Source organism: Balaenoptera acutorostrata, chromosome 1 (genome assembly GCF_949987535.1).
Source record: "Balaenoptera acutorostrata chromosome 1, mBalAcu1.1, whole genome shotgun sequence".
NCBI lineage: Eukaryota > Metazoa > Chordata > Mammalia > Artiodactyla > Balaenopteridae > Balaenoptera > Balaenoptera acutorostrata.
Genome location: NC_080064.1, coordinates 78,757,780 through 78,776,569, shown reverse-complemented (window position 1 = coordinate 78,776,569; position 18,790 = coordinate 78,757,780). Strand labels below are relative to the sequence as shown.

General features: G+C 37.2%; 1 protein-coding gene across 6 annotated transcripts in view; it reads right to left on the bottom strand.

Annotated features, from left to right (window-relative positions):
• Window positions 1-18,790, bottom strand: part of PKN2 (protein kinase N2) — a 190,982-nt gene that overhangs the window by 110,012 nt on the left and 62,180 nt on the right. For all 6 annotated transcript variants that reach the window (XM_007182344.3, XM_057544823.1, XM_057544822.1 and 3 more), the window contains 3 exons: window positions 17,791-17,908; window positions 17,312-17,457; window positions 17,008-17,221 (listed from right to left, as the gene is read on the bottom strand). In XM_007182344.3, the coding sequence (XP_007182406.1) occupies window positions 17,008-17,221; window positions 17,312-17,457; window positions 17,791-17,908 (478 nt within the window). The remainder of the gene's footprint in view (window positions 1-17,007; window positions 17,222-17,311; window positions 17,458-17,790; window positions 17,909-18,790) is intronic.

The window sequence follows — 18,790 nt, the reverse complement described above, 5'->3', positions numbered from 1 at the left end:
AATTCATTTTGGCATCCCAGGGTACCTCAGATTTAGGAACTCAGTTTGGTAACTGCAGATTTAACTGATCTTAATAGTGGCAACAGCATTGTTCAACTGTAAATTTCTCCTTCAAGGTTTAATGTAGAAGTCTGCCATAATATAAAGCTGATTAATGATACCCAAAGGTACTAGAATGTGATAGTATGCTATGCAATTCTGAAGAACACTTTCATATCCTCAAAATATTTAATGACATTGTTTTTAAGGTAAAGCCCTCTCTGACATTCATATTGATAAGATAATTTAAGGATTCCTGGAGAAGAGGGAGGCCTGTGTATCAAAAATATGCCACATTCACATGGGCCATAAAAACCTTTGTAGGTAATGGTAAGAAAATGGTAGAGTTGCAAAGTCCAAAGGCAGTTTCCGCACAGAAACACAGGAAAACAAACAAACAAATAAAACCAGGAAACTACTTATAATCAACTTTAACAAAAATCTGGGAAACAAGGGTTTACTGCAACCAAGCAAATGCTTGATCAAAAAATGCAATGAATACTTCGTAGGAGAGCTTTCTGGCATTTTAATTTATCTTTGCTTCATCCCTCCTCCCCCCCCCACCCCCAATGGTTTGGTGATAGTCCTGAAGATAGCAGGCTGCATTCCTGGTACAGGTTCCCAGTGCCAGAGGGAGCAGAGAAGACATCATACTCAAAGAACTGTGGATGCCTGCTTTGACCTCTCTGAAGGCTCCCTGAAGGATTAACAGAAAGGGTTTACCTTTTTTTCACCTAAGAAATCTCTCAGGACAGAGAAATAGCTAATTGGAGGGCATTTAAAGGCAAATGAACCAACCACTGAAGCCGGGAGCAAAGGATATCAGTTGTCTATATTGTTTAACAGACATCCTAGAATCTTGGGGAAAAGCTAGGGAGTAAACTCTTTTAAGGAATAAGAGCTTTGCAATGCTTCCACATGTTACTGGAAAACTAGAAGGCTAGATGCAAAAGGAGACATCCTCAGAAGAGATCTGAAAAGGCCCTAAGCTCGCACAAATGGCAGATCTTCAAGCTCTGTGCAAGCAAAGGCAGAGTTATAAAACGCCTGGGTGAATGTTAAAGGTATGCCTTGGCACACAAACACAGAATTCAGCTGCAAACATGGAAAATTTTCTTTCTGCTTGCAGTCATTTGGAAGTCCAAGCCACAGCAATCAGAGAAGAAAAAGAAATAAAAGGAATACATATTGGAAAAGAAGTAAAACTGTCACCGTTCGCAGATGACATGATACTATACATAGAAAATCCTAAAGATGCCACCAGAAAACTAGAGCTAATCCATGAATTTGGTAAAGCTGCAGGATACAAAATTAAGGCAAGAAATCTCTTGCACTCCTATACGTTAACAATGAAAGATCAGAAAGAGAAATTAAGAAAACAATCCCATTTACCATCACAACAAAAATAATAAAATACCTAGGAATAAACCTACCTAAGGAGGCAAAAGACCTGTACTCGGAAAACTATAAAACACTGATGAAAAAAATTAAATATGATACAAATAGATGGAGAGATATACCATGTTTTTGGATTGGAAGACTCAACATTGTGAAAATTATTACACTACCCAGGGCAATCTACAGATTCAATGCAATCTCTATCAAATGACCAAGGGAATTTTTCCCAGAACTAGAACAAACAATTTTACAATTTGTATGGAAACACAAAAGACCCCAAATAGCCAAAGCAATCTTGAGAAAGAAAAACGGAGCTGGAGGAATCAGGCTCCCTGACTTCAGCCTATGCTACAAGTATAGTAATCAAGACAGTATGGTACTGGCACAAAAACAGAAATAGAGATCAATGGTACAGGATAGAAAATCCAGAGATAAACCCACACACCTATGGTCACCTAACCTATGACAAAGGAGGCAAGAATATACAATGGAGAAAAGACAGTCTCTTCTATAAGTGGTGTTGGGGAAACTGGACAGCTACATGTAAAAGAATGAAATTAGAACACTATCTAACACCATACACAAAAATAAACTCAAAATGGATTAAAGGCCTAAATGTAAGGCTGGAGACTATAAAACTCTTAGAGGAAAACATAGGAAAAACACTCTTTGAAGTGTTTTGAAGTGTTTGAAACACTCAAATCACAGCAAGATCTTTTTTGACCCACCTCCTAGAGTAATGAAAATAAAAATAAACAAATGGGGCCTAATTAAACTTAAAAGCTTTTGCACAGCAAAGGAAACCATAAACAAGATGAAAAGACAACCCTCAGAATGGGAGAAAATATTTGCTAATGAAGCAACTGACAAAGGATTAATCTCCAAAATATACAAACAGCTCATGCAGCTCAATATCAAGAAAAACAAGCAACGCAATAAAAAAATGGGCAGAAGACCTAAATAGACATTTCTCCAAAGAAAACATACAGCTGGCCAAGAGGCACATGAATAGATAGATGCTCAACATCACTAATTATTAGAGAAATGCAAGTCAAAACCACAATAAGCTATCACCTCACATTGGTCAGAATGGCCATCATCAAAAAATCTACAAACAATAAATGCTGGAGAGGATGCGGAGAAAAGGGAACCCTCTTGCATTATTGGCGGGAATGTAAATTGATACAGCCACCATGGAGAACAGTATGGAGGTTCCTTAAAAAACTAAAAATAGAACTACCATATGACCCAGCAATCCCACTGCTGGGCATATACCCTGAGAAAACCACAATTCAGAAAGACACATGTACCCCAATGTTCATTGCCGCACTATTTACAATAGCCAGGACACGGAAACAACCTAAATGCCCATTGACAGATGAATGGATAAAGATGTGGTACATATATACAATGGACTATTACTCAGCCATAAAAAGAAACCAAACTGGGTCATTTGTAGAGATGTGGATGGACCCAGAGTCTGTCATACAGAGTGAAGTAAGTCAGAAAGAGAAAAACAAATATCGTATATTAATGCATATATGTGGAACCTAGAAAAATGGTACAGATGAACGTATTTGCAAGCCAGAAATAGAGATGCAGACAAAGAGAATGGACATGTGGACACAGAGGGGGAAGGGGAAGGTGGGATGAATTGGGAGACGAGGTTTGACATAAATACACTACCATGTGTAAAATAGATAGCTAGTGGGGACCTGCAGTATAGCACAGGAAGCTCAGTTTGGTGCTCTGTGATGACCTAGATTGGTGGGATGGGGGGCAGGGGGGAAGGGAGGTCCAAGAGGGAGAGGATATATGTATACATATAGCTGATTCACTTTGTTTTACAGCAGAAACTAACACAACATTGTAAAGCAATTATACTCCAATTAAAGAAAAAAAAAAGTCTGTCAAAACACTAGTTGACCACTAACTTAATGGAGACTTCAGTGACCACACATGACAAAAAATACAGTCTTTAGCAAATAAAGTCACTAAACAACTACACCCTGTTTCAAACAGCAATAAGAAATTATAGAAAAGGGGAGTATCTTCCAGTTACACATTATAATAGTCACCATATCCAGCTTTCAATAAAAAATTATGAGGCAAGCACAGAAATAAGAGAGTATGGCCAATTCACAAGCAAAGCAGAAATTCACAGAAACTATCCCTGAGGAAGACATTGGATTTACTAAACAAAGACTCTATACCCACTGTCTTACATATGGTCAAAGCTTATATGTGGTCAAAGACCTAAAAGAAACCAAAAGGAAAAAGAGAATGGTATTTCAACAAATAGGGAATATTAATAAAGATACAGAATTTATAAATAAGAACCCAATAGAAATCCTGGAACTGAAAAGTACACTAACTGGAATTTTAAAAGTTTACTAGAGATGTTCAACAGCAGATCTGAGCATCCAGAAGAATAAGAAAACTTAAAGATAGCTGAACTGAAGTAGCTAGTCTTAGGAACAGAAAGAAAAAAAAATGAAGAAAATTCAATGTAATTCTATGTTACTTCAATAATTGGGGAATGAGGGACATTACATGAAGGGAAACATTGATAGGAACTACAGCTGACTTCTCATAATATTGGGTTGGTCAAAAAGTGCCTCTGGTTTTTAAATAAAAATAAAAGACACATTTCACACTTTCACCAAGAACTTTATTGAACAACATATTCACCCTTTTGTTCCAGTACCTTCTGCCATTTTTCAGGGAACTTCATAATTCCATCTTCCCAAAATGTTTTATCTTTTTGAGCAAAGAACTGTTCCAGTTACCTTTTACAGTCTTCCAGGGAATTGAAATTTTTTCCATTAAGAGAATTTTGTGAAGACCTAAATAAATGGAAATATGAAGGTGCACCGTCTGGTGAATACGGCCGATGAATCAGAACTTCCCAGCCAAGCTGTCACAGTTTCTGCCTGGTCATCAAAGAAACATGCGGTCTTGCATTATCCTGATGGAAGATTATGGTGTTTTCTGTTGACTAATTCTGGACGCTTTTCATCAAGTGCTGCTTTCAGTTGGTCTAACTGGAGCAGTACTTGCTGGAATTAATCGTTTGATTTTCTAGAAGGAGCTCATAATAGAGAACTCCCTTCTAATCATACCATATATACAACATCACCTTCTTTGGATGAAGACCAGCCTTTGGTGTGGTTGGTGGTGCTTCATTTTGCTTGCCCCACGATCTCTTCTGTTCCACATTATTGTACATATCCACTGTTGATTGCCCATCACAATTTGTTATAAACACGGAACACTTTCATTACGTTTAAGTAGAAAATCGCAGGCAGAAATACGGTCAAGAAGGTTTTTTTCATTTAACTTATGTGGAACCCAAACATCAAAGCGATTCACATAACCAAGCTGGTGCAAATGATTGTCAACACTTGATTTGGTTATTTTGAGTATGTCGGGTATCTCCCGTGTGGTATAACATTGATTCTTCTCAATTAATGTCTCGATTTGATCACTATCAACTTCAACTGGTCTACCCGACCATGGAGCATCATCCAGTGAGAAATCTCCAGCATGAAACTTTGCAGACCACTTTTGACATGTTTCATCAGTCACAGCACCTTCTCCATATACTGCACTGGCGTTTCAGTTCCGTTTTAACCTTTCTTGAAATAATAAAGCATAATATGCCGAAAATGTTGCTTTTTTCTTCCATCTTCAATATTAAAATGGCTACACAAAAATTCACCAATTTTGATAAGTCTTTTTTAAAATGCACGCTGATATAACAGCTGCACATACAATCTAACAAAATTGTTTCGAATGAAGTTAAAGACAACTAAGTGCTACTAGAGTGATCTTATGGAAAAAAACAAACAAAACTTTTGGCCAACCCAATAGAAAGAGGAAAGCTAGAAGACAATGAAATCACATTTTTAAAGAGCTGAAAGGAAAAAAATACCTATAGAGGTTTTCTACCGACAATATTCTTTATAAATGAAGATGAAATAAACAAGAAAAAAGTGGAAAAATTAGACTCTACCACATCTTCACTACAATAAATGCTAAAAGAAATGGCTATGGGCTAAAGGAAAATTCTAACAGGAAATCTCAAGTACAACAAGAATAAGTGAAGAACAACAGTAAGGATAAATAAGCCATTAGATATAAAGAACAATGTTTTGTTTTGTTTTTTGAAAAAACACTTTGTAACAAAGTAAATTACAGTTGACCCTTGAACAATGTGGGGGTTAGGGGCACTGACCCTTCTCGCAGTTGAAAATCCACATGTAGCTTAACAGTAGGTTCTCCATATCTGTAATCCCACACTCACGGATTCAATTAACCATGGATCATGTATATCCTTGAAGTTCTTAGCTCTTTAAAGTAAAAACAACACTAGAAGATGTACAGTGGAACCTTGAACAACATGGGTTTGAACTGTGCAGGTCCACTTACACGTGAATTATTTTTCACTAGATACATAACTACAGTACTGTATGATCAACAGCTGGTTGAGTTCACAGACATGGAGGGCTGACTGTGAAGTTATATACAGATTTGTGACTGCACAGAAGGTCGGTGCTCCTAACCCCAGTGTTGTTCAAGGGTCGGCTGCAGATTAAGGCACAGGTAGAAGTAAAATATATTACAATGAGGATAAACAGGGCGAAGTGGAAGAATTTGCAAATATTTCTCCATAAAATTTTTAAACTGATGTGGAAGTAAGAGAGTACATTATGATCACAGACTGTAATAAGTTCAATATGCATACTTGAATCTCTAAAGTAAACAATAAACACACCACACACACACACACACACACACACAGGCATAATTAAAACACTGTTATGGGACATGAAAAGGAATAATGGAACTATTTGCTTCAAAAACAACTACAAAGGGCAGGAAATGATGAACAGAGAAAAAAGAGTAAATGCAATTCAAACATCAAGATTGTAGAGTTAAATACATATCAAGAATAATATTAAAAGGACAGTTTATAAAGGGTACATGGAAACTTCTGAGGGTTGATATGACAAAAGTTATCAAATTGTACATATCAGATATGTGCAGTTTATGTATACAAATAAAGCTGTTAAAAAATATAAGACTAACAACTTCAATTAGATTTTCAGGTTAGATAAAAAGAGACATCTATATGATGTACATAAAATATATCACTTTAAGTAGAAAAGAACAAACAGGTTGAAAATAAAAGGATGGAAAACTTCATTAGGTTACCTTAGGCATAAAAAGGATAGTATGGCTCTACTAATATCAGACAAAGTAAACTGCAAGTCTATTTTCAGAGATAAAAGGAAATATTTATAATGATAAAAGAGTAAGTTGATCAGTAAGACATAAAGCTAAATGTGTATGCTACTAATTAAAAACAAGACAAAGCAAAGCAAACAGGAGGTAAAACTCAACAGACTTAAAAATGGTTTGCAATCGACCTAACCAATTTGACACCTGGCTTAATGATGTTAAGAGACTTTATGAGAACTTCTCTTTGAGCTCTACTAAAACCAGGTTTTTGGAGAGATCTTGGTGTTCATGTTTATGAACAGGCTCATGGGAGCCTGCTGGTGGGAGGACTCCCTGAGTTCTGCTGCTTGTCTCTGCTTCATAATATCTGATATTCATGAAAGCTGATGCTTGTTTCTGTGTTTACATCTGTGTCTCTGAGCCCCCCCAAAATGTCTGTACATCAATAAACACTTGTTCTACACAAACAAATAAACAAAAAAACCAGAGACTAGGCGATTTCTGGGATACCACAAAGACTACAAAAATACACATTATGGGGATCCCAGAAGGAGAGAAGAGAGAAAATGGCAGAAAGAATATGTGAAGAAATGATGGCAGAAAACTTCCCAAATTTGATGAATGACATGAATCTGCACATCAAGAAGCTCAAAGAATCCAAGTAAAATAAACTCAAAAGAAATTACCATTCTGAGATGCATTATAATCAAATTGTGAAAACCAAAGACAAAAGGGAATATTGAAAGCAGCAAGAGAGAAGCAACTCATCACTTAGAAAGAATCCTCAATAAGTTTAAAAGTTGATTCTTCATCAGATAGCATAAAGGCCAGGAGGGAATGGGAGGACATTTTTAGAATGTTGAAAGAAAAAAGCTTGTCAACGAAGAATTCTATGTATGCAAAACTAACCTTCAAAAATGAAGAAAATAAGCGATTCCCAAATAAGTCTTATCACTAGCAGACCTTCCTAGAAGAAATGCTAAAACAAGTCATCCAGATTGAAATGACAGGACACTAGACAGTAACTTGAAATCACAGAAAAAATAACACCAGTAAAACTAACTATATAGGTAAATTAAAAGGCCAGTATTACTATATTTTCAATTTATAACTTTGTTTCCTGTATGACTTAAAAAACAAATGCATACAACAATGATTATAATCTAATATATAATAATATAATATAAAGGGTACACAATGTATAAAGACATAATCTATGTCAACAAAAATATAATGATGGGGAGGCACAGCTGTATAGGAACAGAGCTTTTGTAGGCTACTGTGATAAATTTAGGTTGTTAACTGTAACCATTAGAGTAACCACTAAGAAAGCAATTTAAAAATATACAGAAAAGGGGGGAGGAGTCAAGATGGCATTGTGGGAAGACACAGAGTTAGCGTCTCCCCACAACTAGGGTGCCTGCCACTTGCTGGTGGGGGACTCTGACCCCCAAGGAGATGGGAGGAACCCCAGAGTGAACCGGTAGGATGTAGGGGGACCAAGGGGAGAGAAGAAGTGGAGGCCAGACAAGATCAGCCCCCCAGAGGCCAGGGAGATCAGGAGAGGCAGGCCAGTTCCCCCACCCCCAAAGCCCCATACAGGCAACGTGGGTCCTGGGGGCATAGAAAGGAGGCCGGGGAGATTAGGAGAGGCAGGTGGGAGGGACGCCCTGGGAGGAGTGGGTGAGGGGCGGAGGGCGACTGCCCCGCCAACTGGGGCCCAGGGAGCCTGCTGAGCTCCCAGGCTGATCCCCTGCCCTCAAAGCCCCCTCCAGGTTGCCCGGGTCCTTGGGGGCATAGGAAGGAGGCCGAGGGAAGAAAAGGAAAGGAAGGTGGGAGGTGCCCTCTGGGAGGAGCGGGAGAGGAGTGAGGGCAATTGGCCCGCCCACTCAGGTTCGGGGAGCCTGCTGAGCTCCCATGCCGATCACCCGCCCTCCAGGGCCCCTCCAGGGTGTGTGGGTCCTTGGGGACACAGGAGGGAGGATGAGGAGATCAGGAGAGACAAGCAGGAGGGGCCCTCCCAGACCCCAGACTGGAGGAGCAGGAGAGGAGAGGAGAGCGTTTGTCCTGCCCACTCGAGCACAGGAAGCCTGCTGGGCTCCCAGGTGATGTCCCCTGACCTCTGAGGCCAGGGGTGGGGGGCACACCTGGGCCCCTTCTGTTCCTTGAGTCTAAGCCCCACCCCCCACAGCCCCCAGGGCCTTTTCTAGCCCTTTGGGTCCTGAACATTGGCCCCGCCCACTGCCCAAACCTCACCCTTGCCTAGGCCCCACTCTCCACAGCCAAGGCCTCCCACGCCCCCCCCCTTTTTCATTTCTTTTCCCTCCTCCTCTTTTTTATTACTGTGGTACTGATGTACCTTCCGGGTGTTGATTCATCTATATTTTTATTTTTACATTCTTTCTAATAACATATCTGTTAGTTTCATAGTCTAATTTTATTTTTTACTTTGTTACTGGTTTGTTTGTTTTTTTGCCACCCCACACGGCTTGCAGGATCTTGATTTGCAAGCCCAGGGTCCAGTGGAAGCTCCTGCGGTGGGAGCTCTGAGTCCAAACCACTGGACTAACAGAGAACCTCAGACCCCAGGGAATATTCATCAGAGTGAGGTCTCACAGAGATCCTCATCTCAGCACCAAGACCCAGCTCTACCCAATAGCCTACAAACTCCAGCATTGGAAGCCTCAGGCCAAATAACCAGTAAAACAGAAACACAATCCCACTAATAATAATAATAAAAAAATGAGATGGCAAAAAAATATGTCACAAATGAAGGAGCAAGGTAAAAAACTACAAGACCAAATAAAAGAAGAGGAAATAAGCAATCTACCCAAAAAAGAATTCAGAGTAATGATAGTAAAGATGATCCAGAATCTCAGAAACAGAATGGAAGCATGGATTGAGAAAATACAAGAAATGTTTAACAAAGATCTAGAAGAACTAAACAAGAAACACACAGAGATGAATAACACAATAACTGAAATGAAAAATACACTAGAAGGAATCAGTAACAGAATAACGGAGGCAGAAGAACAAATAAGTGAGATGGAAGACAAAATGGTTGAAATAACTACCAAGGAGCAGAAGAAAGAAAAAAAAATGAAAAGAATTGAGGACAGTCTCAGAGACCTCTGGGACAACATTAAATGCACCAACATTCGAATTATAGGGGTCCCAGAAGAAGAAGAGAAAAAGAAAGGGTCTGAGAAAATATTTGAAGAGATTATAGTGGAAAACCTCCCTAACATGGGAAAGGAAAGAGTCACCCAAGTCCTGGAAGCACTAAGAGTCCCATACAAGATAAACCCTAGGGAAAACATATCAAAACACATATTAATCAAACTAACAAAAATTAAATTCAAAGAAAAAATATTAAAAGCAGCAAGGGAAGAAAAACAAATAACATATACAAGGAATCCCCAAAAGGTTATCAGCTGATTTTTCAGTGGAAACTCTGCAGGCCAGAAGGGATGGGCATGATATACTTAAAGTGATGAAAGAGAAAAACCTACAACCAAGATTACTCTACCCAGCAAGGATCTCATTCAGATTCGATTGAGAAGTCAAAAGCTTTTCAGAGAAACAAAAGCTAAGAGAATTCAGCACCACCAAACCAGCTTTACAACAAATGCTAAAGAAACTTCTCTAGGTGGGAAACACAAGAGAAGAAAAAGACCCACAAAAACAAACCCATAACAATTAAGAAAATGGTAATAGGAACACACATATCGATAATAATCTTGAATGTAAATGGATTAAATGTCCCAACCAAAAGACACAGACTGGGTGAATGGATAAAAAACGAGACCCATATATATGCTGTCTACAAGAGACCCACTTCAGACCTAGGGACTCATACTGACTAAAAGTGAAGGGATGGAAAAAGATATTCCATACAAATGGAAATCAAAAGCAAGCTGGAGTAGCAATACTCGTATCAGATAAAATAGACTTTAAGATAAAGACTGTTACAAGAGAAAAGGAGGGACACTACATAATGATCAAAGGATAAATCCAAGAAGAAGATATAACAATTATAAATGTTTATGCACCCAACATAGGAGCACCTCAATACATAAGGCAAATGCTAACAATCATGAAAGGAGAAATCGACAGTAACACAATAATAGTAGGGTACTTTAAAACCCCACTTTCACCAATGGACAGATCATCCAAACAGAAAATAAATAAGGAAACACAAGCTTTAAATGACACAATAGACCAGATGGATCTAATTGATATTTATAGAACATTCCACCCAAAAGTGGCAGAATACACTTTCTTCTCAAGTGAATATGGAACATTCTCCAGGACAGATCACATCTTGGGTCACAAATCAAGCCTCGGAAAATTTAAGAAAATTGAAATCATATCAAGCATCTTTTCTGACCACAATGCTATGAGATTGGAAATCAATTACAGGAAAAAAAACTGTAAAAAACACAACTATATGGAGGCTAAACAGTGCACTACTAAATTACCAAGAGATCACTGAAGAGATCAAAGAATAAATTAAAAAATGCATAGAAACAAATGACAACAAAAACACGATGACCCAAAACTTATGGGACGCAGCAAAAGCAGTTCTAAGAGGGAAGTTTATAGCAATTCAATCTCACCTCAGTAAACAAGAAAAATCTCAAACAATCTAACCCTACACTTAAAACAACTAGAGAAAGAAGAACAAAGAAAACCCAAAGTCAGTAGAAGGAAAGAAATCATAAGGATCAGAGCAGAAATAAATGAACTAGAAATGAAGAAAACAATAGCAAAAATCAGTAAAACTAAAAGCTGGTTCTTTGAGAAGATAAACAAAATTGATAAACCCTTAGCCAGACTCATCAAGAAAAAGAGAGAGGACACAAATCAATAAAATTAGAAATGAAAAAGGAGAAATCACAACTGATACCGCAGAAATACAAAGGATTATAAGAGACTACTACAAACAACTATATGCCAATAAAATGGACAACCACGAGAAATGGACAAATTCTTAGAAAGGTACAATTTTCCACGACTGAACCAGGAAGAATTAGAAAATATAAACAGACCTATCACAAGTAATGAAATTGAAACTGTAATTAAAAATCTTCCAGCAAACAAAAGTCCAGGACCAGATGGCTTCACAGGTGAATTCTATCAAACATTTAGAGAAGAGCTAACACTGATCCTTCTCAAACTCTTCCAAAAATTTGCAGAGGAAGGAACACTCCCAAATTCATTCTACAAAGCCACCATCACCCTGATACCAAAATCAGAAAAAGACATCACAAAAAAATAAAATTATAGACCAATATCACTGATGATCATAATACTAGCAAACAGAAATCCTTAACACTAAGACAACTTGACTATGCTGATTCTTTTTTTTTTTTAAATAAAAATGTTATCAACTGGAATTCCCAGCACATACTCCTATCCAGTGGAAAGAAAATTCCAGACCTGCAGAAGCCTGGATGGGAGTAATTTGATGATAAGTACTCTTGATAAAAAGTTAAATACAGGTTTCTATACTTCCCAACTCTTTTATTTGCAAATGAAAGTAACAATGTTGACCACATGTATTTTTTTACTGCTCAATAAAAATGTGAATACTGCCACTTAAAAAAAAAAAAAACAGAATCCAACAGCCCATTAAAAGGATCATACACCATGATCAAGTGGGATTTATCCCAGGGATGCAAGGATTCTTCAATATATGCAAATCAATCAATGTTATACACCACATTAACAAATTAAGGAACAAAAACCATATGATCATCTCAATAGATGCACAAAAAGCTTTTGACAAAACTCAACACCCTTTTATGATAAAAACTCTCCAGAAAATGGGCATTGGGGGAACGTACCTCAACAAAATAAAGGTCATATATGACAAACCCACAGCAAGCATCATACTCAATGGTGAAAACTGAAAGCATTTCCACTAGGATCAGGAACAAGACAAGGATGTCCACTCTCACCACTCTTATTCAGCATAGTTTTGGAAGTCCTAGCCACAGCAATCAGAGAAGAAAAAGAAATAAAAGGAACACAAATTGGAAAAGAAGAAGTAAAACTGTCACCATTTGCCGATGATACTATACATAGAAGATCCTAAAGATGCCACCAGAAAACTACTAGAACTAATCAATGAATTTGGTAAAGTTGCAGGATACAAAATTAATGCACAGAAATCTCTGGCATTCCTATATACCAACAATGAAAAATCAGAAAGAGAAATTAAGGAAACACTCCCATTTATTTACCACTGCAACAAAAAGAATGAAATACCTAGGAATAAACCTGCCTAAGGAGGAGAAAGACGTGTACTCAGAAAATTATAAAACACTGATGAAAGAAATCAAAGATGACACAAACAGATGGAGAAATATATCATGTTCTTGGACTGGTAAAATCAATACTGTGAAAATGACTATACTGCCCTAAGCAATCTACAAATTCAATACAATCCCTATCAAACTACCAATGGCATTCTTCACAGAATTAGAACAAAAAATCTTACAATTCGTATGGAAACACAAAAGACCCTGAATAGCCAAAGCAATCTTGAGAAAGAAAAACAGAGCTGGAGGACTCAGGCTCCCTGACTTCAAACTATACCACAAAGCTATAGTAACCAAGGCACTATGGTACTGGCACAAAAACAGAAATATAGATCAATGGTAGAATAGAATAGAATGCCCAGAGATAAACCCACGTACATATGCGCACCTAATTTATGACACAGGAGACAAGAACATACAATGGAGAAAAGACATCCTCTTCAGTAAGTGGTGCTGGGAAAACAGGACAGCTACATGTAAAAGAATGAAATTAGAACACTCCCTAACACCATACGCAAAAATAAACTCAAAATGGATTAAAGACTTAAATGTAAGATGAGACACTATAAAACTTTTAGAGGAAAACATGGGAAAAAACACTCTTTGACATAAACCACAGCAAGATCTTTTTTGACCCACTTCCTTGAGAAACAGAAATAAAAACAAACGGGACTTAAAAGCTTTTGCAAAGCAAAGGAAACCATAAATAAGACAAAAAGACAACCTTCAGAATGGGAGAAAATATTTGCAAATGAAACAACAGACAAAGGATTAATCTCCAAAATATACAAACAGCTAATGGAGCTCAATATAAAAACAACAAACAATCCAATTAAAAAATGGGCAGAAGAGCTAAATAGACATTTCACCAAGGAAGACATACAGATGGCCAAGAGGCACATGAAAAGATGCTCAACATCACTAATTATTAGAGAAATGCAAATCAAAACTACAGTGAGGTGTCACCAACCACCAGTCAGAATGGCCATTATCAAAAAAGCTAGAAGCAATAAATGCTGGAAATGGTGTGGTGAAAAGAGAACCCTTCTGCACTGTTGGTAGGAATGTAAATTGATACAGCCACTATGGAGAACAGTATGGAGGTTCCTTAAGAAACTAAAAATAGAAGTACCATATGACCCAGCAACTCCACTACTGGGCATATACCCTGAGAAAACCATAATTCAAAAAGAGACATGCACCACAATGTTCACTGCAACATTATTTACTATACCCAGGACATGGAACCAACCTAAATGTCCATCAACAGATGAATGGATAAAGAAGATGTGGCACATATATACAATGGAATATTACTCAGCCATAAAAAGAAACAAAATTGAGTTATATGTAGTGAGGTGGATGGACCTAGAGTCTGTCATACAGAGTGAAATAAGTCAGAAAGAGAAAAACAAATAACGTATGCTAACGCATATCTATGGAATCTAAAAAAAAAAAAAAAAAACAGTACTGATGAATCTAGTTGCAGGGCAAGAATAAAGAGGCAGACATAGAGAATGGACTTGATGACATAGGGTGGGAGGGCAAAGCTGGGATGAAGTGAGAGTAGCATCAACATATATACACTACCGGATGTAAAATAGATAGTTGGCTGGTGGGAAGCAGCAGCATAGCACAGGGAGATCGACTCAGTGCTTTGCGATGACCTAGACGGGTGGAATAGGGAGGATGGGAGGGAGGCTCAATAGGGAGGGGATATGGGGACATGTGTATGCATATCGCTGATTCCCTTTGTTGTGCAACAGAAACTAACACAGTATTGTGAAGCAGTTATACTCCAATAAAGATTAAAAAAAAAAATACACACACACACACACACACACACACACATACAGAAAAGGAAACAAGGAGAGAATAAAAAAGGTAAACTAGAAAAATTCAATCAAACACAAAAGCAAGCAAAAGAATTCAGGAAAAAAAGATTAAGACTTACAGAAAACAATTAGCAAAATGGCTGATCTAAGTTTTTTTGTTCTATAATAATGAATTTGGCTGGTTTATTTCCCTGGTTCTTAAGAGGGAGCTTTTAAACCCTTGCAATTTCCCTAGTAATAGCAGCATCTTTCTTATTCACGGTGGACTCCTTAGACCACATGTGAGTTTAATGCTAACAAAGTGACTCTCGGTAGGCCCATACACAGTTCCAGAATGGGGGCTGGCTATACCATAAAGACCAACTACATAGTTAGAGGGCTAGTGCTTTGAGCCACATATCAACCTGACCTCTGGTCTTTCAGAAAAAGGTGGGGGGCTGGAGATTGACTTCAATCAAAGTGGCCAATGATTCAATCACTCCTATGTAATAAGGCCACAAAAAAAAATTCTGAATACTCACAGCTAAAGTAAGACTCCTGGCTGGGGACACAAACTGATGTTCTGAGAGGGTGCTGCATGCTGAAAGCAAGGAAACTTTAGGTACCCTGCCAGATCTCTCCCTAAGTGTCTCTTCTTTGGTCCTAATTTGTAGCCTTTATAAGAAAACTGTAACTGTAAATATAGAGCTTTCCTGAGTTCTGTGAGTTGCTCTATGGAATTACTGAGCATGAGGTGGTAGTAGGACCCCCTGAATTTGCAGCCAGTTGGTCAGAAGTGTGAGTGTTTGGGGAAACTCTAAGCTTGCAGCTTGTGTCTGAAATGAGGACAGTCTTGTGGGGGACTGTGCCATTAACCTATGAAATTTGACCTAACTCTGGGAGTCAGCGTCAGAATTGCATTACACTTTATGAGTAATTATCTTAAACATATATGGATTAAACTGCCCAAATTAAAGGCAGAGAATGGCAGAATGGATTAAAATACATAAATAAACCCAAACCATGATCAAATTATATGCTGTCTAAAAGAGACTCATTTTAGATCCAAAGACACAATCAACTGAATGAGAATGAATAGAAAAAGATATTCGTGTAAACAGTAACCAAAAGAGAACTGGAATGGGTACACTAACATCAGACAAAATACTTTAAATCCAAAATTGTTACAGGAGAAAAAGGATATTATATTTTGATAAAATAGTCAATCCATTTAGAAGATATAAAAATTATAAACATATATGCACTTAACAGAGCCTGAAAATATATGAAGCAAAAATTTACATAACTGAAAGGAGAAATAGGAAAGTCTACAAAAATAGTTGGAGACTTTGCTACCTCACTGTCATTAATGGACCTAGTAGGATGGCAATAATAAAAAAAAAAAAGGGAAAATAACAAGTGTTGTTGAGGATGTGGAGAAATTGGAACCCCTGTCAATGTAAAATGATGCAGCCCCCATGGACAACAGTTTGATGGTCCCTCAAAAATATAAACATAAAATTACCATATGACCTAGTAATTATACATCTAGGTATATTCCCTAAATAACTGAAAACAGGTGTTCAAACAAAAACCTGCACACAAATATTCATAGAAACACTATTCACAGTAGTCAAAAGGTGGAAACAACCCAAATGTCCATCAAACAGATAAATAAAACCAGATATATACCTGTACAACAGAATATTACTTAGCCATAAAAAGGAATGAAATATTGATACATGTTACAAGAAGAATGAACCTTGAACAGTACAGAAAGTGAAAGAAGTCAGACACAGAAAGCCACAAATTATATAACTCCATTTATAGGAAACATCTATAATAGACAAATCTATAGAAACAGAAACCCAATAGTGACTGCTAGGGGTTGAGGGGAAACGGGGAATCCGGAATGACTACTTAATGGGTACTGAGTTTCCTTCTGGGGTGATGAAAATACCCTGGAACTAGAAACTGGTTATAGTTATACAACAGCATGTATATACTAAATGCCTATGAGTTGTGTATTTTAAAATGGTTAAAATAATAAATTTTGTTATGTGTATCTTACCACAATATTTAAAAATTCTGTGAACACATTTTAATTCATTTATTAAACTAGAACCAGATGTAGATTAAAAATGCACGAAAAATAAAAAAAAATCAGGATGATATATGCTACATACCTGTTAGTGCTGCTGGTTTAGATAGGGTACTATATTGGTTTTGTGTAGATATCATACTTTGACGTGGACTTAGTGTTGGTGATGCAACAAGTGAAAGCTCCTCAATAATAATACTGCTTTTGGGATGATTTTTGGGAAGCTCATTTAATCTTTGCTCTAATGAATACTTCAAAAGGTCCAACTTCTGACTTGATTCATTAAATCTTGCTTGAGCCTTAAACAGGGAAAAGACAATGGTGTCATTTAAATAGTTATATTCTTTGACTAATATATTTATTAAGTTAAAATTTTTATTTAAAATTACTTCTGAAAGTGCTTTTCTGTCTGTTACTTTTCCTGAGCCAAGTAATTTCATTACATTCTTTGCACCTTCTGCTACTGCAAACTCTATCCTAAAATGATGCCTTAATTCTTCCATCCGAAGTTCAAGAGGACTTATGACAGGTTTGGCTAGAGGGGGACAAAAAAAAAAAAAGTTAATTGAACCATTTATTTGACTTTCTAATACGTAGGGATTAAAACTCAAGAAAAAGAAATAAATTCTTACAACATTAAAAGTTAGTTCTTAAAAGTCAATAAACACTGAAGTAAATACTTAATAGACACAATATTAAAATACAGTCTTTCATTTTAGCCATCAAAACTCAAAGATAAAAACTCAAGATAAAAAAACAGAATGCCTCGTCCTCCTTAATTTTGAACCACCACTTCTTTCCTTAAAATTTATTTAGCACTATATATGCCCATAATAATAAGAATGATAATTTATCTCTGTTCCATCACCATTATCAAAAGCCAATTCATTGGTCTGGACTGCCTGAAGAATCTGCATTCGTATCACTTCTATTTTTGTCTTGCTGTCTTGGAGCAGCTGTTGAGCTGTGCCATGGAGCTTCCGATCCTATTAAGAATAAGTTGGAAAAGGTAAGCAGATACAGAGACAAATAAACCATTTTTATAACTTCTAAGTAAGATCAAATGACATCAGCAAGTGAAAAACAAGGGTCAAAAGAATACTGTGAGCTCTATAATATATATACTTGGGGTAGATACATTTATTTTGAAAAGCATCAAACTGATAGGGTGAAAAATAAGAAAAACAACTCCATCAGTTAAAAGTTAGGGAGTAAGTTATAGTGAATAAACTTCTATCATGTCTAAAGACTTCAAGAAAGGCCCTGATAAGTGAAATAAATGTTACTGTCCTACCTCCCAGTTTAGTTCCAGTAATATTGAATCACAAAAAACTTACCATTTAACCACCCACCCAAAGATGTCCATGTGGCAATCCCCAGAACCTTGTGAATGTTACCTTACATGTGAAAGGGAAATTAAGATAGCAGATGGAACTGAGGTTGTTAATCACCCAATCTCAAAATATAGAGGTTATCCTGGATTATCCAGATGGACCCAATGTAATCATAAGGGTCCTTAAATGTAGAAGAGGAAGGCAGAAGAGGAGGTCACATGAGAAGAACCAGAGCCACTGTTTCTGGCTTCAAAGACGGAGGAAGAGGGCCACGAGCCAAGGAATATGGGCAGCCTCTAGAAGATGGAAAGGGTAAGGAAACGAATTTTCTCCTACGTCCTCCCGAATGTGAAATCCATTTCGGACTTCTCAATTATAAAACTGTAATGTAATAAATTTGTGTTGTTTTAAGCCACTAAATTTGTGATAATTTGATACAGCAGCCACAGAAAACTAACATAGGATTTTTTTCAAAAGTTTCATGAGAAAAGTAACAGAAGTTAATGCCATCTCCTACTTAGTTATATTAGTTGT